The sequence below is a fragment of the Martes martes genome (genome assembly GCF_963455335.1).
Source record: "Martes martes genome assembly, chromosome: 9".
NCBI classification, from domain to species: Eukaryota; Metazoa; Chordata; class Mammalia; order Carnivora; family Mustelidae; genus Martes; species Martes martes.
Window position 1 is genome coordinate 24,692,500 of NC_137896.1, and position 23,608 is coordinate 24,716,107.

The following is a 23,608-nucleotide window of genomic DNA, read 5'->3' on the forward strand; positions in this document are numbered from 1 at the left end:
GACCTCCCCAGGCCCTTCAAGGTTTCCAGAAAAGCTTCACCCTAGCCCCGGACCCCCAGAAATCCCACCCTCTTACTTACCAAGACCTGAAATTCTCCCAAGCAGAGGGCAAGTGTTTATTTCAGGTTTGAGCTGTGGCCGAGCAGATTTAAGGAGGGACCGTGGGGCCTGGCCTGAGTCACCCAGAGAGGGGGAGTTCTAGCTGGACTCCTGCTAACACCAGGCTCTACCACTGGGGGCTCCACGGACCCACAGAGCTAGGCGCCTACTGGAGCCGCATCCCCAGCCAGAGCCCATACCTGCTTTCATTCATTCACCTCACATTTACTGAGTGTCTACTAATCTGTTGACAGGAGCCAGGCAGACCAGGCCACAAGGTACACATGGCAGAGATAGACCTACTCCTCTTGAATCTTAAAGAGAAGCAATAGAATGGGATAGAGTGCATGCATGCATGCGTGTGTGCATGTGCGTGTGTGGCGGGGGGTGTGTGCGCGTGTGCATGCATGTGCATGCATCTGCGTGTGCATGTGCGTGCTCACTCAGGGCATGAGGGCTGGGGTGGTCAGGGAAGAACCTGCTGAGAAGGAGATATTGAGACTGAGACCTGAAGGATGAGAAGCAGCCAGCTTTTAAAACGCCAGGAAGACCATTCAGGCCTACAACCAACATTTGCTAAATGAAAATGTGATCTCTTTCTCTCTCATTCAAATTTTTAAAATTTTTAAAATTTTTTTATTAACATATACTGTATTATTAGCCCCAGGGGTACAGGTCTGTGAATCGCCAGGTTTACACACTTCACAGCACTCACCATAGTCTCTCATTCAATTTTTAAAGCTCTCTCTGGGCTTAAACGTAATCAGTCTAGTGTTTCCTCGACCTCTGTGAACACACACACTCATGTGCCATGGGCATGTGTGGGGTACCTACATGTCCAAGGCCAAGCCTCTTTGAAAATCCCCAGAGCTACTGTGAAGGTCAATGTCAGGGTGACCCAGCAGGAAGGGGCTTGGTGAAGGTCTCCTCCGGCCCCAGTCCCATCTCCCAGCCCCAAGACAGCCCACCTCAGTCGCCCATGCCCAGGCCAGCACTATTGCCAGGTACTAAGGCCACCCTGGTAGGGGATGCCTGGGTGGCTCAAGGGGTTAAGCGTCTGCCTTCAGCTCGGGTTATGATCCCAGGGTCCTGGGATGGAGTTTTGCATCGAGTCCCGCATCAGGCTCTCTGCTTGGTGGGGCGTCTGCTTTTCCCTCTCCCTCTGTCCTTCCCTTCCACTTGTGCTCTCGGTCGTGCATGCTCTCTCCCTCTCGAATAAATCAATAAAATCTTTTTTAAAAAATGAAAAGGCTACTTGGGGGATAAGCAGCTTAGGGTAACAGGGTTGTGTGAGTGTTTCTGGGACAGTCAATGCTAAGGTTTTGTTTCTGGCTTTGCTTGTCCTTTGCCTAGGCTGTTCTGCCTTCTTAGAATGACCTTCCCCGCCCCAATCCACAGCCTGCTCATCCTCAAGTCCTCATTTCAGCCTTTGCCTCCTCCACCAGGAGGAGGAGACAAACACCCCCAGTCTCAAAGATCACAGCTTGAACTTGACTGTCTTAATGAGTGTCTCCAGCTGTCCCCACCCCATCCTTTGCTCACACATTTTCCTCCAACTGAAGTCCCTTTCTCCCTCTCTCTGCCTCTGTTGCCCCAGCTCAGCTCTGAGCTCCTGCAAAGCAGGGTCTCCACAGTCTTCCCTCAGCCTCAGAGCCCAGCGAGGCCCCCTCGGATCTTCGGTCTCCATCTTGCCTAAGTCCTGCCGCATCTGAAGATTTCAGTGGCTTCCTGTGGGTGGCGGGGCGGGGGGGGGGGGGACCAGGCAGGGGTTGGGACATTGATCCAAGCCCTGACCTTCCACCTACTTGCTGTGATCTCAGGCAAGTCCCATGTCTCTGGGCCTCTTCTCACCTGTAAAATGACAGAGCTGGAGATGACACCGTCTGGGGAGACTTCCACGGATGGGGCCTGTCCTTACCTCGCTGAGCCCAGGGATAGCCTGCAGATGACAGACCTCTGCCTCCCAACCCTGGGACGAGAAAGTCCTTATATTCAGGAACCTGATTAGCTGTTTGGGTAATTAAGGGTTTAATAAGGCCCAGATAATTATCTAGCGGCCCAAAGAACAGGAGCTCCGAAGCTCACGTGATGCTTCAGTCTGTTCCAATGTCAATAACACAGAGGAGGAGAGTGGCTGGGGAGCCTGGGTGCTGCACGAGGGTGGGCGCTGGGAAGGGGAGGATGTGGTCGCCTCAGCTGGTGTCAGGGCTTACACTGCCCCCCACCTTCATTCAGCACCTCCCACCAGGCTGGACATGTAGTTGGCACTCATCTGTTTCTTCCACGAAAGTTTATTGAGAACCTACTGTGTGCCAGGCCTGTGCAGGGCACTGGGGTGCTGCATTGAACAAGGCTATTGGGGTCCTCCTAGAGCCTACAGCGGGAGATAGACGTGCCACAAATTGACAATCACAGAGCCAGGTCGTTCCTGATGTGGTAAGGATGGTAGAAGCCGCTGACCCAGGGGGATGAGACAGGAAGGGAAACAAGGAGTTGACATTAGTGCCAAAGATTCATGGAGCAGAGGGTATTACAGCTGATGCCGGAGGAGCGAGCAGAGCCCCTGCTCGAGGTGTTCCAGGCCGGTGTCGGCAAGTGCAAAGGCCTGGCAGACATTGCCGGACCTCCAAAGATGCACAGGCGACACAAGGAGCTAATGGCCCCACGGGGGATCCTCAGAGGGACCCTCCTGGAGGAAATGCCAGGAGCTGGTGAATAGCCGCTGAGCTTCTCTCCAGGTCTGAACCCAGGACAATGAGGGCAGGGGGATCCCATGGCCGCACCCACGCCAGCCACAAGCTGGGACTGGAACCCGGGCTTGGCTGTCCAGCCTCTCGTGTGCTTTCCATGATGCCCTAGGAGGGCTGGCGGGGGGACCCCCTGAGAGTGACGGAGAGTCCTGGGGTGCTGCTGGAGGACAGAGGTTTTCTTCATCCACCCCGCAGGGAGCCCGGAGCTCTGGAAGATGGAGGAGGCTACTGTGCTCGATGTACACTGGGGTTCCTGAGGCTGGAGGGGGTGAGGGCCTGCCTGAGGTCAGCGGGAAGGAAGCCAGGTTGGGACAGGAGGAGAGAAGGTCCTAGGTCGGCCCAGCCAGGCTCCATCCTGATCTGAGCCCTGAGCTGGAGGAGCCAGTCCGCAGATAGCATCGTTTTATCCCTGCTGATCCGCCCCTGACAGGCAGATTGACAGAAAAACCTCACCTCCTCCTCCCGGGGGCAAATCTCCCCCCGCCACCCCCCACACACCATGTGCCTCCAGTCAGCCGGCCCTCCCTGCCTCTCCCCAGGGCCGTCCTGGGTACTGTGGGGAGAGCGAGGAGGCAAGGAAGGACATGGTGTGGAGGCTGGAGAAACCCCCTGGCTAAGATGTCCTGGGAGAGAAAGAGCCAAGGCAAAGGCTTAGAGGGCAGGTGTGCAAGGCGTGCGTGCAAGGTGTGCATGCAAGGTGGGGATGGATCTGTGAAGGGGCCAGACCTGAGTGGGTCAGTGACCTTCTGAACACACCTACACTCTCCTATGATAAATGAGGGAATTCAGTGCATCCCCGTCAGAGTGAGGGTGATGCTGACTCTTAGCGGCGGGTGGCTGGATCCCTGCACTGACCGCTTCCTGCATGGACCCTGGATCCCGACCCCACAGTGTGTTCCTAAATTATTACCTTCCTCTCCTGGCTGGGTCTGTATCTTAGAATTTTATCTTTCTCCTATTCTAAATCACCCAGCCTTGGGCTAAGCCTGTATTAAGCCCCAATAAAAGTAGGATTAATGAATAAATTAACTAAGCAACCAAGTGAAAGAAAAGTTGTGCTCTCCTGAAGACAGTCACGAGGTTGGATGTTACGGCCGCGCCTCTCCCCCCTTTCAGCGCTGCTCACACCTGCCACCCGCCATCCAGACTCTGGGTTTGTCCAGGCCCCTCAGCCGGTCACACCAAGACTTCAGGGTGAATCCGTAAGCCTTAGAGGGAGACAGGCTAGTGTCCTACTGTCCCAAAGGCCTTGCTCACTGAGGGTTGGAATTCAGGCACCTTTCACCCCCCGAGAAACATAAACAGAACGTGAAGCCTGTATATCTAGGCAGGAAGGAACATTCTGTCTGGCTAAAAGCTTAGGTTATCAAGGGAAAAAATCACATGGCTTTCGCCTGTCAGGGTTTGCGTCCCTTGTCTTCCCTAGGCATCTTGTCATGCTGACCCGCGGGGTTCGGAGAGCTTGTAGAGGTAAAGGAGTGAGACTGGCCTGTGGAGCCACCGCCCCAGGAAGCAGGCCCCCTCCTTCCTACAGACGCTTGCCTGTGGCCCAAGTAAGGCCAAGACAGTGAGGCTGTCCAAGAAGCCAGTGCACTCCCTGTCACCTGAGGCTTGTGACCCAAGGACAAGCCCCAGATGTGGGGTGGGGGTGGGGGGGGGAGACTGGACATCTTATTCCTGGAGCCCAGGAAGGCCTCAGGCTTAAGCGTCTGCAGGCACATCCCACTCTGAGACCTGGCACACGGCTCTCCTGGCAGAGCCTCAGTCTTCACCTCTGCCAAATGGAACCCCACAAGCCTGCCTGCCTTGTAAGGCTCCTCTGAGGTTCTAGAAACAAGATGGGGTGTGACACTGTAGAAGGGGGACGTCACCAGTTGAGGACATGACGTGTCAAATGTCACCATGGTATTGGTAACTTCCAGCCATTCTGTGGCTCTCCAAGGGCCGCCTTTCAAAATCCAAGCTTCCCTGGGCAAGCAGGTGAGGAAGGCAACAGATCTGGTCAGCAGAGACCTGGTAACACGCTCTTCTGTGGGTGGCTTTGGTGGCTCCAGGGACAAACAGGACCCAAGAGCCAGATGGAGGCCACTAGCCTCAGGTTTGTGCCAAGTTCACCAGGCCTGGCTGGAAGTTGTGGCTCAAGAGAAAATGTTTAATGCGAGAGGGGAGAGGTCGGTACAGCCCGGAGGAGCAGAGCAACCTGCTGCTCACGTCACAGGAGGGGGAGGGAAGGGAGAGGGAGGGAAAAGGAGGGGAGGGGAGCGAAGTGGGAAGGGGAAGGAAGGGAGGGCAGGGAGGGGTGTCAGGCATTCAGAAAAGATTGAGCAGCCTGGCTGGATCATCCAGCTCACTGGTGATGGCTAAGCATGGCTTTGCCTCAGTTTCCTCCTGGTGGTCCCCCCTCAGCGCTGGTATAAGAGTCCGCTGGATACCACAACGTAGCCCTGGAGGGCAAAGAAAACTGTGGGCCAGCCTGGAGGCCACCTGAGGACCCCCAGCTGCCCTGTCAGCCTGGCTTTGAGCTCACGCTCTGCCACTCTCGCTGGGTATGTCCTGAGGACAGTCCTTTGCCTCTTCCGGCCTCAGTTTCCTGCTGTCCCTTGGGAGTGGGAACAGCACCCACCCTACAAGCCCACAATGGAGACGCAGCCAGAGCACAGGGACAGATCCCCCAGTGACACAGTCTTGTGGGCGTGATGGGGACCAGCGCTGTGTTGGGACTGGGAATCCAAACACTGAGCGTCTTCTCTGGGTGCAAGTCTCCCCAGCAGAGCCAGGAACCTCCCACATGTCCTCTGCTCTCTACACAGCACTGCAGAAACGTGCTCAGGGCCTGCTGATCATCCATTCATCCATGCATTCATTCATTCAACAAATCTTCACTGAGCCTCTGCTCTAAGCCAAGCCTCTGACCTAAGTTAAGCCCTGTGCCATCTGCTGGGAACAAGGTAGACCCAGTCCCTGCCCATGCGTAGCTCATGGTCCAATACCGTAACCATTATTAAATTAGAACCAATTAAAATTAATAAAATTTACAATTCAGCTTCATAGCTGCACTAGCCACATTTCAAGTGCCCAACAGTCCCCTGGGCCCAGTGGCTGACCATGGCTACCGCACTGGACCGCGCAGGCTTCCATCTTCACAGAACGTTGTTTTGGACAGTGCTCGTCTAGGGACCTTTGACTTTGGATCCAGTTGGCTGGACTTCTGAGTACCAGGCTGGGTCAGCCCCCCACCGTGTCTGTTTGCAAGAGCCTTGGGGAAATTCCCACTAACAGCCCAGGCTCCAACATGTGCCGATTGTTGCTTTTTTGCAGGGTAGAGGGCAGGTCCCTCAAGGGCCTTGGGACCATAGTTCTAATGCAAGCAGGGCATCATATTTGGAAAAACACCAGTGGGTCCCTCTTGGGGGATCTGAATAACATGCAGATGTTGGGCTTGTGGGACCTTGGCTAAGCTTTCTGTCCCAGGCGTGTCTTGTTGAGTGAATAGGAAGAATATTATCTTTTTTTTTTTTTTTTTTTTTTGATCCCAGGTGAAACAGAAAGAAGTTGTAGGGTCTCACCCTGGGCAGTGGTGACTGAACTTCCCCTGGGTCCACAACTTCTCATCACGGATAGTGATTTTAGAAGGGTGGGGAAGGTCCCTGTCCCCCAACCAGACTGCAGGGGTTTGTGTACAAAGCTGGAAGTTTCTCTGTCATCTTCCCCAGACACCAAAGGGCTGTGCCCACCCCAGGGCACAGATCACGGGATGACTGAAGCTGCCGAACGTGGCCTGGCATGATATCCGATGAGGACTAAAGGGTGGACGAGACCTTTGCCCCAGTGTCTCTGCACGTCCTAAATTTTCCATCTCATAATGGCTAACGATTCATGGCATGGTCTCGGCAGGAAGAGCGGACACCCCCAGGTGTGGCTAAGCCTGTGACCCCACTGCTGGTACTGGTAGGGAGGGAGGACAAGAGGTAGTCCTGCCTCCCCGAGCCCAGCCTTCCCCTGAGGGTGGAGAAAACCCAAAGACGCACCTCGTAGACGAAGACCTCAGAGTTGACATAGTGAAGGTTGACGATCTTGGGGAGGGCGATCCCCATGCCCAGGAGAGCTGCAGGAGGGGAAGGAGAAACTGAGCTTAGCCCGCCGGGAGCCCCGCTGGGAGCCAGCCCCGTGTGAGGTCCTTGTGTGCACTGTGACACAGAGCCCCCCACATGGCCAGGGAGGGGGAGCCATCATTATTATACTCACTCTACAGAAGGGAAACCTGAGGCTTAGGCAGGAGAAAAAACTGAAAAACTCCCACCCTCTTCACCTCTGAGCCCGGGAGGTGGGAAGGTGCCCGGAAGGGAACGTGGAGACGTAGTGTGTCAGGAGGGGACCCCGGGGGCCCACCGCCGTGGGGGGGCAGGGCTCACCATTGAGGTGATTGAGCAGGGGCTTCTGGAACAGGGTGTCCATGAGCGGGCGCACTTCATTTGTCTGCAGCCGTGTCATCAGGGAGATGGGGGTCATTGGCCCGCTCCAGTGAGGGGCCGGGAGAGATAGACAGATGGGCCATGCATGAACACACAGACAGACACACAAAAAGCAGAGACACAGGTAGGGGGAGGAGGGCAGGTCACCCCTGTCCTGCCTTCAAGCAGAGTCCAGCTACCCCTGGGGCTGGGTCAGCCTTCTGGGAAGAGACGGAGGCCAGCACGGGCCTGACAGACGCCACACAGCCGACAGGTGGCTGTCGGACTGCCCGATGCCAGGTGCCCAGCCACCTTGCTGGTGCTGACCAATGGACGATAGACTGACGGTGGGTGGCCTTAGGAACTGACAGGCTGGGCAGTGAAGCTGTTTGGTGGCTAAGGACCCAGCTGCATCCCGTGGCTGAAGGAACAGCCAGCCCCGTGTGACACTGGCTTGTCAGATTTACCAATACACTCCGAGATTCTTGGACTGACCAGTCGTCACCCACCTGTCAGGGACAGGTTGGCCGACAGACCGACCCCACTGGGGAACCAAGGCTGACCGGCCGACTGACCGGCTGACAGCCCATCTGATGGGTGGGCCCCCAACTGACCACTGTTCCCGAGCACCCTGGAAGGAAGCTTGATCATGGTGTGCTAGCACATGGGTTCAAGGCCTGTCCTACACAGGGCGGGGTCTCTGGAGATCCCAGCCCCACACTCACATCAATGAAGCCCACATTGGAAGAGGCCACGGTGAGTTGGATATCCCTGAAAACGAAGCAGGAGGGTCAGGGCTGGGGCCTAGATCCCCCTTCCCACCACACCACACGTGCTGCCTCCCAGGCTCCTCTGACTGACGCTGTGACAGGTGACACTATGATGAGTGGCTGCAGGCCCATTGCACAGAGGAACACACCGAGGCTGCTGGATCCAGGAGGCCTTGCTTACCCCAGCACAGATGTGGTCCCCTGAAGCTTCACGTTGGACATGGAGAGCTGGAGGCTCAGGTTCACAACCTGGACATGAAGGGAGAGCAACGTCAAAGAACACAGAGCCACAGAGGAGCCCTCGGGAGGCCGCCGGCTCTCACCCATTCCCTGACCGATTCAGGTGTTCAAGAGCATCCGTATGTGCCAGGCCCTGCACACAGCACAATGTGAATGAGAGAGACCAGGCCTCTGCCCTTGGGAACCCTCACAGGCCAGGGGAGGAGGCGAACAGTGACCAAAGTAACCAGACAGGGTCCTTAGGAGCAGGTGCCTGGAAGTGGTAGCATGCAGCAGGTGGGGGGGGGGGGAGGCTGATGGGGGCCATCTTTCTCAGGGTGGTCCAAGAAGACTGCCCTGAAAAAGGCCGCAACATTTAATCTGAGACTGGAAAGATGAGGAGAAGCTAGCCATGCCAAGGGCTAGGGGAAGAGTGTCCTAGGCGCAGGGTCCAACAGCATGTGCAAAGGGCCTGTGGCAGGAATGTCATGGCAGAGAGAAGGAACGGCAAGGACACCACTGTGGATAGAGCAGAGCAAGTGAGGAAAGTGGGGCAGGAAGTGAGATCTTGGGAGTCACAGCCCTCCCGGCCAGCCCCACCAGCCCGCCTCACTCACCACATTGAAGGAGAAGAGGGACCGGAAAACCGAGTTGGAGGCCACAGCCTGGACCTCCACGAAGGGCTGCAGCTGAATTGTGGCATTGTTGGTATGAAGTGTAGCCACGGGTGTGGCACCCAGCCGCACCTTGAGCGCCACAGGCATGGGCTCAGGGAACTGGCGGGCCACCTGGGAGAATGGAAGAGGAGAGAGGGAGGAGTGCACCTAGGGGCAAAGTCTGGGTGGCTCTCTGCGCGTCGTGCCTCGGATGCTGATCAAGCCACCAATCATACGTGACTGCGCCACAGAGGTGTGTCCCCCTCATGCCCCTGCCCTCAGGGGCACCCAGCCTGAAGGGGGTGGCAGGCATGAAGCCGGGCACAGCCTGTGTGATCTGTGCCAGGAGGGACAGTAGCTCAGGGGCTGTGGGAGCTCAAAGAGGCTCCTGGACCAGACTGGGGGTTGGGTCCTCCCCTAGGAAGCCACCCCTGGGCTTGGTCTTGAAGATGGAACAAGAGAAAGGGAAGCAGAAAGGGCCCTTCGGGCAGAGGGCAGCGCTTGGACAAAGGCACAGAAGGAGGGAAATAGCATGATGTCTGGCAGGGGCGAGGGGGCCATCCCTGGGGTGGGGAAGGCGCAGCAGTAAGGACAGAAGCTGAAGCCCACGGGGGACAGATCCCAGCCAGCGCAGGCCCCCAGTCAGAGAACCTCCCACCCCAGTCCCAGGTCTCAGTCCCTGAAATGACTAAAAATGTCACCAACCTCAGGGATGAGCTGGCCCAGCACGGACGTGTTCAGCAGGTTGTCCTCCGACTTCTGAAATCAGCCCCCACGCCCCGACAGGGTTTAGGGCAGCCGCTCCTCAAGCTTGAACACCTCTTGCCTCCCCTCGGCCCCCTTTCCACCTTTCCAACAGCCACTTTCTGTGTCCCCAGAACTCGGGCGGCCCCACCCACAGATTGACCCCTGTGGGGTCTCCCTGGGCTGGGCCCCAGGGCATGCCTGTCCCCTGCGCTCGGAGCAGTGGGTCAGACCCTCACCAGCTGCCCCGTGATGTCCAGGTTGAGGGCACCAGCCTTCTGCAGCAGCAGGAGGGCAGAGTCGAAGAGGTCCTGGGAGAGGCCCACAGTTGCCATGGCACCAGCGGCCCCCACATGAGCGGGCAGCACGAAGTGGGCGGCCTCCACGGGCAGGACGATGGGCTTACCCAGGAGGAAGAGAATGGCCTGTGGAGTGGGTGGGCGGCAAGAGGGAGAGAAGCGGTCGTCTCAGTAGGGTGGCAGCTCCGTCCCTGACCCTGGGCTCTCAGACGCCCCCCACCTGACAGGCCTCACACCCGTGTCCGCCTCTAAATGCCATTCCAGCTCTCTGCTCCTCTAGGAATGTCCCAGGACCTCAAGGACTCCAGAGGCAACAAGCCCCCCAGCTCTGGGCAGACAAGGCAGCACTTACACAGACGTCCAAGGAAATGTAGTCCTCAGTGACGGTGGGTGCGTTGATCATGGAGTAGCGGATCTGGGACTCCGGACCCACAGGGGTGAGGCCTCGGTAAGAGCAGGACAAAGAAGAAAAGATGTACACTTAGCCTTCTCCACCAAAGCCTCACCGATCCAGAAAACTATTATCGGACGAGTTTGGTTAGCCAGACCCAGGCCAAGGAACAGAAAAGGGAAGAAAAAAGGCCTCTGAGTAAGGGACCTTCAGTTGCAAAACTCACACACCCAAGAATCAGCCACTCGTGGCCTACGGACTCTTGTTAAGACAGTACTAACAGCCCCGGTTTTTGTTTTCCTAATCAGTGAAAGATGAGAGACACCGAATTAGAAGGAAGGAAGAGGGCCACACTCCCCCTGAAAAAAACAAGAAGGAACCACAGAAAAAGAACGGAGCTCACACTTATGCAGGTCTGGACATTTGACTTACACTGTCCCATTCAATCATCACCATGATCCTGTAAGATTAGGAGCCCATTTTACACACATACACACACACACACACACGCACACACACATATACACACTTTGATGAGTTCAGTTGTGCCCAGGGTTGTGTATCTGGTCTCCTTGGCTCTAAAACCACGTTCTCTCTTCACCTCATCACACAGCCCTCCTACAGAAACTCAAAGGCACACGCCCCTGGGGCCATGCAGTGCAGAAGCATGGAACAGGGGCTCCCCAAGACACCCGCAGGGAGCCCTTCAGGGAGGCACAGAGGAGAGTCCAGTTCCTATAGGGTAAGTTTCCCCCAAAGCTCACCATATTCTGATTGGGAAGGTTGCAAAGGGCGAGTGCCTTGTGGGAACCGTATCTCTGGACGCGGTGAGGCTAGCCAGCGTGGCAGATGAAGGTTCAGCCCCATGATCAGGAAAGCCCAGCTTTTAGCAATAGGTCCTCAAAGGCTCCAAATGACCAAGGGGTGTGTGTGTGTGTGTGTGCGCGCGCGCACGCATGCACACACACATCAGATTTCTGCTGGATTTTCTATGTCTCTTCTGGATTTAATTTTATCTCCTCTAATGTTTTGGTAGTTTCTTGTGATCATAAAAGCAATACCCTATGATTCTATTTCTACAGCTCCGTAGGCTGTCAAATATTGGGGTGGTGGCAGGAGGGGGGCAGCTCAGAGGGACTTGAGGGGCTGGTGAGATGTTCTGTATCTCGAGTTTGGTGGTGGTCCCATAACTGTGATTCAGAGGACAGGACACCAAAAAGAATACAGGACTCCGTGTTTTTAAAATGAATAAAAACATGAAAAATTTTAAAATAATACATATTCACTATGGACATATAGACATTTTTTGAAGGATGGAAAAAAAATATAGCCCCAAATCTCAAATTTATTTTTTTCAGTATTTTCTTCCACAGAGACAAACGGCCTCCCATCTGTCCCTCCCTCAGTAAAGTTGCGGTGAAGCTGGGTGTCGCTTCGATTCTCTGTTTTCTTTACAGAGTGCCATTATAGCTTCGTTAAGGGCACAGCTCTCAAGGCGGACTGCCTCAGTTTCTTCATCTGTAAAATGGCGCTAATAATGCTATAGGAAATATTGGCGCTCATTATACTGTATTTTGCCAGGCATGTTGCTAGGTAATTGAATGGACTTTTAAGTTGTGCTTTTTAGTCACTCCTGCCAGCCCACACTCTAGGTACCCATGACTCGTATATACAATCCCCGAGGCCTGAAAGCCTAGATTTCCTTTACTAGATTGTTTTCAGTTCCTCGAAGAAAAGGGCAAGAGCCAGTCTTTGCTGGGAACCCAATTACAAGACGTCCTGATGGAGATCGCCACACTGAGGAAGAAGGGAGGTACGAATGTTTACTGAGCCTGTTGTCCTCCAGGCCCTTCACCTGGACTGTCTGGTAGCAGCACATGGGAGAAATGGAAATTCTGAGCCCTTTTTTTTTTTTGATTGAAATAGGCTCAGAGAGATGGAGTGACTTCACTAAGATCACACAGCAATGGAGCCACAAGACCAGAATTTAACTTCATGTCCTCTGATTCCAGATCCTTTCTCCTTGCCCTCTTGGTGCCTCCTGTTAAGGTAATAGGCAGGTTGTGGCACCGAGGGGAGTGGGTGTCATCAAGGAATGATCCCTGAGGGGACTGTGAGGTGGGTCACGAAATGTGGGCAGAGCAGTGGCTGGACATGTGAGCAGGAGAAAACCAGCGCAGGTCTGTCAGCGGGTGACTCTCACACCACACTGAGGATTTTAGGCTCAGAGCCTGCAATTCCCCATCTATTAATTGGGAATAGTGATGCCATCTCATGGGACTGTTATTAGAAGTTGGCACAAGAAAGCCAAAGCTAGCTTGATGTGAAAAGATTCACTACCCAACGCAGATAAACGTGGACGCTGCCGGCCGTCCCTCCTGGCTGAAAAGCAGCATGACCCCTGCCTCCTGTCCCCACACACCCATTCCCGTGCACCTGTCCCACGCTGTGTCACTGTCCGATGTAAACCCCTGGCACAAAGGAAAGCCCACCAATTGCAAAATGCAGCTCGCAGCAGTCAACAGCTCTGGAGTTTCCAAAATCAGTGATGGTGACCCAGGGAAAGTGCTAGAATCCCAGGCAAAGCCGTCAGATAGAAGAAAGTATTCTTCAAACAGGAGCATCTTCAGACAGGTGTGTGGGGAAACAGAGGGAAGCCTGGATTTTGCTCAGAGCTCCCTGAGTACCTGTTACCTCCCAGATCAACAAAGGAAGCATTTTTGGCGGGTCTGGGGACAGGCAGGGGGTCACCAGTGTCGTTATTAATGTTGATGAGTACTACTGAAAAGAAGACAAGGCTGTGGTATATCTATACAATGGAATACTATGCAGCCATCAAAAGAAATGAAATCCTGCCATTGGCAACGACGTGGATGGAACTAGAGGGTATTATGCTGAGCGACGTAAGTCAATCAGAGAAAGACAATTGTCATACGATCTCTCTGATATGAGGAATTTGAGAGGTAGGGTGGTGGGTCGTGGGGGTAGGGAAAGAAAAAATGAAACAAGATGGGATCGGAAGGGAGACAAACCATAAGAGATTCTTAATCTCACAAAACAAACTGAGGGTTGCTGGGGGGTGGGAGGGGAGGGATAGCGTGTTTGGGTTATGGACATTGGGGAAGGTATGTGCTATGTTGAGTTCTGTGAAGTGTGTAAGCCTGATGATTCACAGACCTGTACCCCTGGGGCAAATAATACACTATACGTTAATACAAATAAGTAAAAAATAAAAAGAAGAAGACGAGGCTGGCCTGCTTTCGTAGCTTTTAGCTTCGTATTGTGAGATGAAGTCCTGATCGAGCCTCATTTAGACCACCACCAAGGCCACACTTCTGTGTGGACTGCGCGTGGTAGCTGCGAGCCTGGGGACCCAGCCTGCAGCCGGGGAAGAAGGCATGGGGGGCGGTGGGGAGGCGACCGATGAGTGGTGGGGGTTGGCCGATGTACAGCCCGGGTCCTGCCCGTCAGGGAGGACGCAAGCGTGGACCCCTTAGTTTCCAAGAGCCCCTCGGCGGGGAGTGAGGCCCAGTTGCACACTGCAGTGCCTGCTCCCAAGCACGCCCTCCTTTCCTGTGTTGCTGGGCCCCTTCCCCACCTGTGTCCCGAGGACCCGCCGCATCCGAGCCTCTTATGTCCACATTTTGTCTCGGGGTCTGCTCGTGGGGGGATTAGCCTACAGGGCTTTCTCCTAGTATATGCCTCGTCTGCCTTGGATAGGAGGATCCCCGGGAAGATCAGAGGCGGACTAGCCTGTTGGCAGGTGGAGAGGAGAGAGAGGCTTGCCTCTGGGTGGGGGGGTGGCCCCTGAGAAGGGGAGCAGGGGCGGGGGCACTTGCAAGTAGATGAGCCTGAGTTCTGCTGAGCACACACTGAGTCAGAGGAGCCCATGAGACCTCCAGGAGAAGGGGTGCAGCAGGAAATGGAATGTGAGAGCCTGAGTCCCAGAGTGCAGGGGGAGAGCCCGCCAGACACTGTGGGAGATGTGGGAGCAAAGCCAGGGGAGGATGGGGTCTCTGAGTCTCCAGGCAGGGGAGGAGAGAGCTGCAAATGGAAACAGACACACACACACACACACACACACACACACAGACACACACACACACACATGCTTACACACTTGCACGCACACACTAAACATTTGAAGACTCGATTCTAGAATTCGGAAATTCCTTGAGTTCTGTTCGGTCATCTTATGATTGCTCTCCCAGAGGTCAACCCCGACTAGGGAGGATCTTTGAAGAGTCTTGGGGGTCTCAGCAGGGCTCAGGGTCCCCAGTCTCCCCTCCCCCCTGGCTCCCGGGTCTTACCAATCAAAGTTCCCAGGTGGACGTTGAGGCCTTGCACCAGGTTGGAGATGCTCAGGCACAGCTGTGGCAAGACAGAGGGGGAGGCTGGTGAGGAAGGCTCTGGGGCTGGCGGGGTGAGGCCAGGAGAGTCTAGGGTCCTAGTCCTGGGCCTGGCACCCCTCCCTTCCTCCACCACCTAGCCAGCATCTTCCAGCACCTCTCCTGGGCCCTGAGGATTCAGAGAAGCTAGGGCCCGTGGGCATGGAGAAAAGAACAGGAGCAGGGGGCCACACCCAAGGGGACCACCGCTGGGCCAGGACAATTGAGGCAGGGAGCCTGCTGCACTGGGACCCAGAGGGCCAGCGGAGGGGAAGTGCTACATGCAGGGAAGGCAGGCGGTGGTCAGTGAGCAAGACTGGAGTTCTCCCGGGCACAGTGGGCAGCCTGAGAAGTATATTAAGCTGGGGTCAGTATGATCAAAGGTGGGACTTCAAGAGGAGCGACTACAAGGCCAAGGGTGGTCAAGCCCGGTGCAGGCAGAACTGAGGAGGCTGGGCCAGGGGAGGCCAGGCAGCAGAGGAGAGGGCCAGGTTGGGCTGAGCTGCCTTCAACCCTCGGGCCTCAGTCTTCTCATCTGTAGGATGGGAATGCTGGGGCCCACCTCCGATGGGTGTGAGACAGCATCAGGTGGGTGGATTTGAGGCTGTAGGGGCCGAATCAGGAGATGGGGTGGGGTGGGAAGGGGCAGAGATGGACAAGCGGCTCCCCCCCTTCCCCCAGCAGTGGGGCCCTAGCCCGAGGGGCACCATCTCTCACTCTGCCAAACTGTTCTAAACTACTCCCGGATGTTAATGTGCCCCACCTCTCAACCACTCCAGGTTGTGTGTGGGGGAGGCAGGAAGGGAGGTTTACTCTCTGCAGGACAGGTGTGGAATTGGGGGTGGAGGGAGGTTAGGTGACTCGTCCAAATGTCCCAGCTGGGAAGGTGGGGAGCAGGATTCAAAACCAAGCCACCCCCGGCTCCAGTGCCCATGCTCTTGTCCACTTTCATTTTGTCTCTTTTTCATAAGCCACGGGGCCCCTGAAAGCACTGCCTCCACCCCAGCCTCCGGCACGGAACGGGCTGGCCCAGGAGCCTGAGCCTCCCTCCACTGCAGCGCTCCCCTCCCACCCCGAACCTGCCCTTATTTGGGCCTCTTCATCACTGCCCTGGACCCTCGCCCCAGCCTCTTCTCTACCCTCATGGGACAACGGAGAAACAGGGCACCTGGGTGGCTCAGTCGGCTAAGCATCTGACTTCAGCTCAGGTCACATTCTGAGGGTCCTGGGATGAAGCCCTGCATTGGGTTCCCTGCTCAGTGGGTAGGGGAGGGCAGCTTTGCTTGTCCCTTTCTTTTCTGCCCCTCCCCTTGCTTCTGCTCTCTCTTTCTCAAATAAATAAATTAAATCTTTCTTAAAAAATTTAAAAAGCAGTAAGAATCGCAATCTCTCCCATGCCTACAATGCCCCGTTCATCCACCACGTCTTTTGAGGTTAGCAGGCCCTCCGTCCCGGGACAGCTGGTCCTTTACCTTATTCCGCAGCACAGCTTTGATGTGCTTCTGCACCGGGACCAGCAGCCCAGGCGCCACACTGAGAGAGAGAGAGAGAGAGAGAGAGAGAGAGAGAAGGTGCTCCTGAGCTCTGGGTCACACATTCGGGCCCGTTTCTCTTGGCAGAGCCACCGTCTGAGACAGAAGTGTCTCCCCCAAGCCAGGGGGCCAGGAGCCCCATTCCACACCTTGCCAAGTGCCAGACACAGTACCAGCACCGCTGTCCCCACAGATGAGGAAGCCGAGCCTCAAAGAAGAGGTCACTGGTTTCGGGATTTGGAAGTGGCCAAAAGTAAAGATGAGGCCAGGCTTAGGGGAGACAGAGAAGATGTTGCAAAGGCCAGACCCAGCCATGTTCCTGGCCAGGGGCTTCATGGCCGCTCGGAGCCCAGTGAGCTGCGGGTGCTTTCTGCTTGGGCTCCAATTCTCTGTCACACACCCAGTAAAGTCCCTTCCTGATTCTGCACCTCAGTTTCCCCTCTGAACAATGGGAGATGGGTTTAAGTGCTTTCTCAGCAGGGATCCATAGCGAACCATGGTTCCTTGGGGTTTCTTGAAGTTTTTATTTAAATTTCAGTTAATTAAGAATCTGTTTCTTGGTTTGCCTCTCTCTCTCTCTCTTTTTTCCCCTCTGTGCCTCTGTTTTGTTTTTTAAATTCGGCATACGAGTGAAATCATATAATATTTGTCTTTCTCTGACTGATTTATCCCATTTAAGCATTATACTCTCGAGCTCCATCCATGTCATTGCAAATGACAAGATTTCATCCTTTTTTATGGCTGAATAAATTTCCATTGTGTGTGTGTGTGTGAGTGAGTGTGTGTATCACCATTGAATTATCCATTCATAAGTGTTGATCCAAGCCGCAGCCCAAGCTCACTGACTGTGCCTCAGAGGAGGTGGGGAGATGGCAGCTGAGTTTTTAATGCCGTTAACTTCCGGACTTCCCTTTCCATGGGCAGCCGCTGCCCATGAGGATGGCGAGGGCCACAGGACATGAGCACGGAGGGACTGATGCCCAGCCCCCTCTGGGGGAAAGGTCACCAGCTTACATGTGACAGGAGGCGAGTCAGGCTACCGGGGTTCGAACGCACTCCACCATTCGCCAGTGGTATAAACTTAGGCAAGTCACTTGCCTATTCTGTGCCTCCATTTATAAAATGGAGGGAATCCTTACGTCTTCCTGGCTGGGCTACTGTGGTGTAGCAAAGGGCTTAGAACCTGCTCTGCACACAACAGGTGCTCCAGAGGTGGAAGCCACGGATTTGACTCACAGTGAGGTTGACGAGTTGACAGGTCCCAGCCCCCTGGACCTCAGAATCCCCATCCCTGCAGGGAGGGACAGCCCCTGAGGCCCGCAGTGGCCACATCAGGCCAGCATCCTCCCTGAGTACTACGGCAATGGCTGGTGTGCCACGGGCTGCGGGGTGGGGGCGGGGCACTGGGGGTGCAGGAGAGGGGACATGACCTCTGGCTCCACACTCTCTGTGTGACTTCGGGCAAGTCCCTCTCCTTCCCTGAGCCTCAGTGTCCTCAGCCATAAAACAGGTATGATCCTGGGGGTCTCTCAGGTCCCTCGTGGCAACTGGGTGAAGGCTGGAGCAGGAAGCTCAAGAAATGGCGCCACCACCTTGGGGACGGACCCTGCAGCCCAGCCCCACCAGGCACTCACCCGGCGTTGCCCTCTAACACAGGGGCAGCGTTGAAGAGTGGGAAGCAGGCGGAGATGCTGACCACGGGGGTCCTGATGGAGCCTTGGGCCACACGGGCGTCAGCCAGCAGTACCACGGGCAGCGTCAGCTCCAGGGGCTCGGGGACTCTGCGGGACACCCATTCCTGAGCCCCCGGGGGCATCGCCCAGCACAGCTCACCCTGAAAACTCCGCCCCCCAGTCCCCTCCCCTGGTCTGGGCCTGCCCTCCACTTGACACAGGCAAGACCCCCATTCAGCATAACATGCCCCCCCCGGGGGGGGCAGGCTCAGGGCCCTCCAAACTCCACTCAAGGTCATGGACATTGCAGCAGATGGGTGTGAACTCTGGCTCCCAAAACCCTCTCCCTGTGACACCCTGAGCTGGCCACTGCCCATCCTGAGCCTCAGTTTCCTCTTCTGTCAAATGGACGTGAGAGTGATAGCCCTTCTCTCTCAGCTGTGCTGGGCTTGCTGTGAGGTAGCCGCGTGAAAACGCCCCGCGTGGAGCCTGGCCCCCAGCCAGCGCTCACACAACGGCCGTGTCAGCACAGACGAGTTCAAATCGAAGAGATCCCCTGAAGGCCCAGCCAATCTTTTGGAAATCAGACACATACAAAGTGACTGGGACACAGGAATAATTCTAATAACAACATTTACTGAGCACCGACTCTGTGGCTCGCACTGTGGAAGGGGAGGTGTGATTGTGATTTTAACCACAGCATGGAGCCGTTCCCCGCGTTCCCCAGCGTTGTGCTGCAGAGTTCCCTCCCACTTCACGGAGCCGGAGACTGCGGGATGCAGGGGAGAACGCTGAGGGCTGCAGGGGTGAACCTGTTGCCCAGCACGGCTGCAGAGCAGGGCCTAGGGTCTTGAATTCTCACTGTCTCATGCCTCCACGGGGCGGGGGGAAAGAGCACCAGACAGGGATTGGAAGGCTGGAGCGCAGGACCGGGGAGTTCCTCGCCCCTCTCCCCTCACTCTGTCCCTTGGAGCTTCCCTGAAAATCCCTCTGCCTGCCCCACTAGGAGATTCACTCACCGGAAGACCTTGAAAGTAAAATTGGCTGCCACCAACATGCGTACCCCAAAATTGGCAATGAATTTCAGGTCAAATTGGGACACACGGACATTCGAAATCTGGATCCTGCGGGGTGAGAGTGGAGGTGACACGTGGCTCCCATTAAACCTTGAAATCAACTCCAAGGCGGCTGTTACAAGCTGTATCCCCACTGTTGAGGTTGCGAGGAGGAACTTTGACTATTGGAACTGTGGAATGAGGAAGAAGTAGTGAGTTCTCCACTGTAGGGGGCATGTAAGCCCTGTGGTTGTTGGACAACCAGCTGGCAGGGAAAGGGTGCAGAGAGGATTCCCAGCCTGGGGCAGAAATGGAGGGAGATGAATGTTCTCGGGTCTTGGAGGGATTTTAGTTTCTGACAGAGTTTGGGAAAGCTTGGAAGGTGGGACCCACGGAAGGTAGAAATCCCCTCTGTAGCATTCTCGTCAACAGCTTCAGCTGGCAGCCCTCCAGGGACGGGAAACTCATTCCCTTCAAAGCTGTCTATGCTGATTGCTAAGTACTTTCTAAGTAACTTTTCCTTTTTATCCTAAATGAGTCATCTTTTCCCCTACACCATAGTTGGTGGTGGAAACAGACATGACAAAATGATATAAATTTGAAAAGTCACATCAGAACTCCGCCCTCCGGGTGCCTGGGTGGCTCAGTGGATTAAGCCTCTGCCTTCAGCTCAGGTTATGATCTCAGGATCCTGGGATCAAGGCCCGAATCGGGCTCTCTGCTCAACAGGGAGCCTGCTTCCCCCTCTCTCTCTGCCTACTCCCTGCCTGCTTGTGATCCCTCTCTGTCTCTCTCTGTCAAATAAATAAATAAAATCTTAAAAAAAGATAATCTCCACCTTCAAACCCTCTCACTGTTGGCACTTGGCGGACATCTTTCCGGGACTCCCTCTGGGACACAGGCTCACCTAGACCCCGTTCTGTTTGCTCGACAGCCCCCTTGGATGGAGTCCCACTTCTGCAAGCAAGCACACTCGGTGCTGTAGGCCAACAGTCATGTGGGACCAAGCCTGAAACCTCTGCTTAATCCTCGACTGTCGGGTGTGTCCGTGGTCATCCTGGTTCACCATCTGCAAGAGCCGTGCCCCATTCCTACCCTCGGGGCCCCGCCCTGGGGGTCTCCACCCCAGCTGCTGGTTGGTCCGCCCAGTGTCTGAACGTTTTAAATGTTTTTAAATTAGTTGCCGTCATTCAGAACTTGGTAGATTTTAAATATATATATGACTTCTCTTAGGAACCCAGAGATCCAACAATAGTGAGTCTGTTCCCACATGGCTGGGGACAACCCCCTCGGCCCTTGGATCTGAGTTCAAGATGGCCCCCATCTCCCTTGGCCTTTGAGTCTCTGTGAGGGTGCTTAGGCTCCGACTTGTGTCTAAATTTGGTGTCTCATTTTTGGAGAAAGTAGCCAAGGGTCCTGCCAGCCTGGGGGACCCAAGAGCTACAGTCTTGGCCCCTGGAGGCAAGACTAATTCAGAGGTACCAGGCTCCCTTTGCCCCCGAGTCTCTGCCTCCGTCCCACCTCCTTGATCATCTGTGACCACTCACTTCAGGGGTGGGAGGGAAGGCCTCATCCAGCTGTTGGGAAACACTCCCCTCTATGTGGGGTACTCATCGTGGGGGGGGGGTGGGCAGCAGACTGAAGCATTTTCCCCCCTAGGTGGGAACACTCACCTGGTGGGCTGGTGCACCTCTCCATTCCAGTCCAAGAAATACGGGACCGTGACCTTCAGGGCCTGCTGAAGAGGGGCTTTGCCGATTTCTGACACTGCGGGGCCAGAGCAAGATAAGGTCAGGCTGCCTGCCGGGGCCACCAAGCAAAGCCACACGACCCACCACCATCTGCCCCACATCTTGGGTGGGGAGGACGCAGAGGCTGGAAGGGTCACCCTGGCCCTCGGACGGGGACGGACGGGGACGGGGACAGAGGCCATCACAGGGGCATCTCTCACACTCGGCCCCGCCAGGCCTGCTTTTCCTCTCTTGCTTCTGCCTTTCCAAATCTTACTTGTCTGCCCCGCTCCTCAAACACAAGAGCATCCTTTGCTCTTTTGCGAGACTCTGATCCAATCCCATCTCCAGGAGCCTTCCCCAAGTCCCCAAGCAGAAGGAGCCTTTCCCAGTAGAGGGGGGCAGAAGATGGGGATACTATTCTGAGGGCCAGAGTTTGAGGACTCTGGAGTCCCTCAGATCCTGGGTACCAATCCCAGCTCTGCTACTCACTACTGATGTGGCTGCTCTGTGCCTCAGTTTCCCCTTCTGTAAACTTCCAGTGATTTTGATGGTGCCTATCCCATAGTGTCTCCTTAAAGCCTTGGGGCACAGTGGATGTTGGCTCTTACCGTCGCTATTTACTGTGTAATAATAACGACTGTCTCTTCTCTAGCTCTCCCTTTGGGCCAAGCACTGTTCTGAGCGATGTAGCTGCGACCCAGTGCGGGGTTTACCGAAAGGTGAAGATACCCGGCAAAGGGTAAGTTGGAGAGGCGGAGGCGCCCGGCGCCCGAGCCCTGGACTTCCTCACACACCTGTGCTTCTAGGCGAGGGAGGTGCTAACTAAACAATTTAACGCGAGTGGAATGAAGACGAGGGGTAACGGGGCGGGAAGGGAGCACCAAATGAAGAGACCAGAGCCCTGAACTTCGCTCAGACTCACTATGGGAACCGGCAAGCCACTGCACCTCTCTAGGCCTTAGTTTCCTCAGACCTGGAGCAGGAAGCCCGTGGTCTCTATGTTCTCAATAGCCCTCCCCAGCCTGGCCTTCTGTGGCTAAACCAAGACTCACACCCAGGCCCCTGGACTCCATTGACGGTGCTCCCCCGACACAGGGCTTCAAGTCTAGGACTTGCGAGATGGGATTGGAAAAATGCTGTTAAGAAGCCACCCAGCCCCACCTTAGAAAGAGGTGTGTGCGGCCTGGGCCTCCTGCTGGATTTCCACCAAGAACATAGGCAGGTGCTCCTGGGATGGCTTGCTGGAGACAAAGGAGCCTCACAGAGGACGGGCAGAGGGAGGCTGGCCAGCGGAAGGCAGAAGGCCTTGTGTCCCTGCCTGTTGCTTCCGTGAATGGCACCATGTGCCAGACATGGACTAACACGGGTCACTAACACGGGTCAATAACCCCCTTCACTGCCTGCCTCTCTGCCCGGATACAAGGTCCTGGAGGCTGTGTATGCGCCACAGGGATGCTGCTGCCTCGATACTCCATGGCCTGGGCCTCCAAAAGCCTCTTCTGCAGGCTGACTTGAGTGCCTCATCCTGTAATCTGAGTTTGATCTGGTCTTGGGGGAAGTGGCTTCTGATTCCTCACCCCTGACCCAACTTTGGTGGGCTCCTGGTGGCAACTGGGGGAAGCTTTTGTCCCTCCCTGGATCTAGGTTTTCTCATCGTGCCTTCCTCCAGGGATTGGGCAGGTCTTAGAAGGAAGGATGGGGCAGTGTCATAGGATAGAGACCTTGCCCGAGGGGGCCCAGAGCAGGGCTGGTCTTCTCCCTGTGACCCGACAGAGATCTAGCTCCAGGACACTCCCTCCTGGCCTGTGCTAGACCCTTCCCCCATCATGCATGTGCACACACCAACCCTGCCGGGCACACACGCGTGGACACCCCAGGGAATGTGGCCACACCCGTATACACACACCCAGACACATACCATGGCACGGTGGACACGGTTAGACACCCTCCCCAACACTCAAGGACACACACGGGCACATCCCCATAAATTTGCACTTGTACCCAGACACACATGAGCAAAAGTAGTCAGTCAAACCAAGCCATGCCCACACCACAGAGACACGTGAGCACAACCACCCACGCATGCCAGCACGGGGGACGTGACCATGCTCCCACGCGGGCATTCACTTCGTGTTTGCCGAGTGGCACTTTGTCAGACCTTGTCTGGGGGCCAGGGACACAACAGCGCATGAGATAAAATCCAGGTCCTCATGGGGCTTTTGGGGTCACGGACACACACACACACACACACACACACTCTTGGGGCCATGCCCGTGCCCGCGCTCAGACCCCTAGGGCATGGGCGAGCGGCATGTCTCTTACCGTAGCCCAGCACGGCCTTGTTGAGTCTGACCACGGTGCCCGGCAGGGAGGTGCCGACCACCGGCAACAGCAGCACTAGCAGCAGACCCAGCCCGTGCGCCCGAGCCATGGCTGTCCTGGCCACTGCCCCCCGAGATCTGTGGGCTGGGGTGGGGACAATATCAGAGAGCTTGTCCAGGACACGCCCCCACTCCAGGCTGCTTGAACCCCACACCCACCTGGAGGTCTCAAGGCCTGCATGGTGATCCCAGCCCTGCCTGAGACCCCTCCCACGTCAGTGCCACGTCTCTGCATCAAGAAAGATCACCCACCCTGCCCGCTTTCTCAGGAGCCGCAGGGAGATTGGGTCTGGAAGGGGACCCCAAGACCCAGAGAAGATGGGACCTTGCCTGAGGCCACACAGCAAACTAGAGCCGGCTGTAGGACCCAAGCCGTGCCAGAGCAGGAGGACGAGGTTCCTGGGGAGGGAGGCTGAGAGCCACTTCCTGCCCCAAGAAGAGAGCCCAGGCCCACCACCCCAAGGCCT

At 55.8% G+C, this 23,608-nt stretch overlaps 1 protein-coding gene across 1 annotated transcript; it reads right to left on the reverse strand.

Annotated features, from left to right (window-relative positions):
• Nucleotides 1–5,251: 5,251 nt before the first annotated feature.
• Nucleotides 5,252–23,191, reverse strand: BPIFB2 (BPI fold containing family B member 2; the record flags this gene model as incomplete). The annotated part of the gene is made up of 15 exons (XM_080814664.1): nucleotides 5,252–5,293; nucleotides 6,878–6,954; nucleotides 7,262–7,325; nucleotides 8,026–8,071; nucleotides 8,252–8,319; nucleotides 8,907–9,077; nucleotides 9,651–9,704; nucleotides 9,929–10,114; nucleotides 10,341–10,432; nucleotides 14,690–14,750; nucleotides 16,240–16,300; nucleotides 17,934–18,080; nucleotides 18,992–19,096; nucleotides 20,701–20,794; nucleotides 23,083–23,191. The coding sequence occupies 15 exons, from the start codon at nucleotides 23,189–23,191 to the stop codon at nucleotides 5,252–5,254; spliced, it is 1,377 nt and encodes a 458-aa protein (XP_080670790.1).
• Nucleotides 23,192–23,608: the final 417 nt, after the last annotated feature.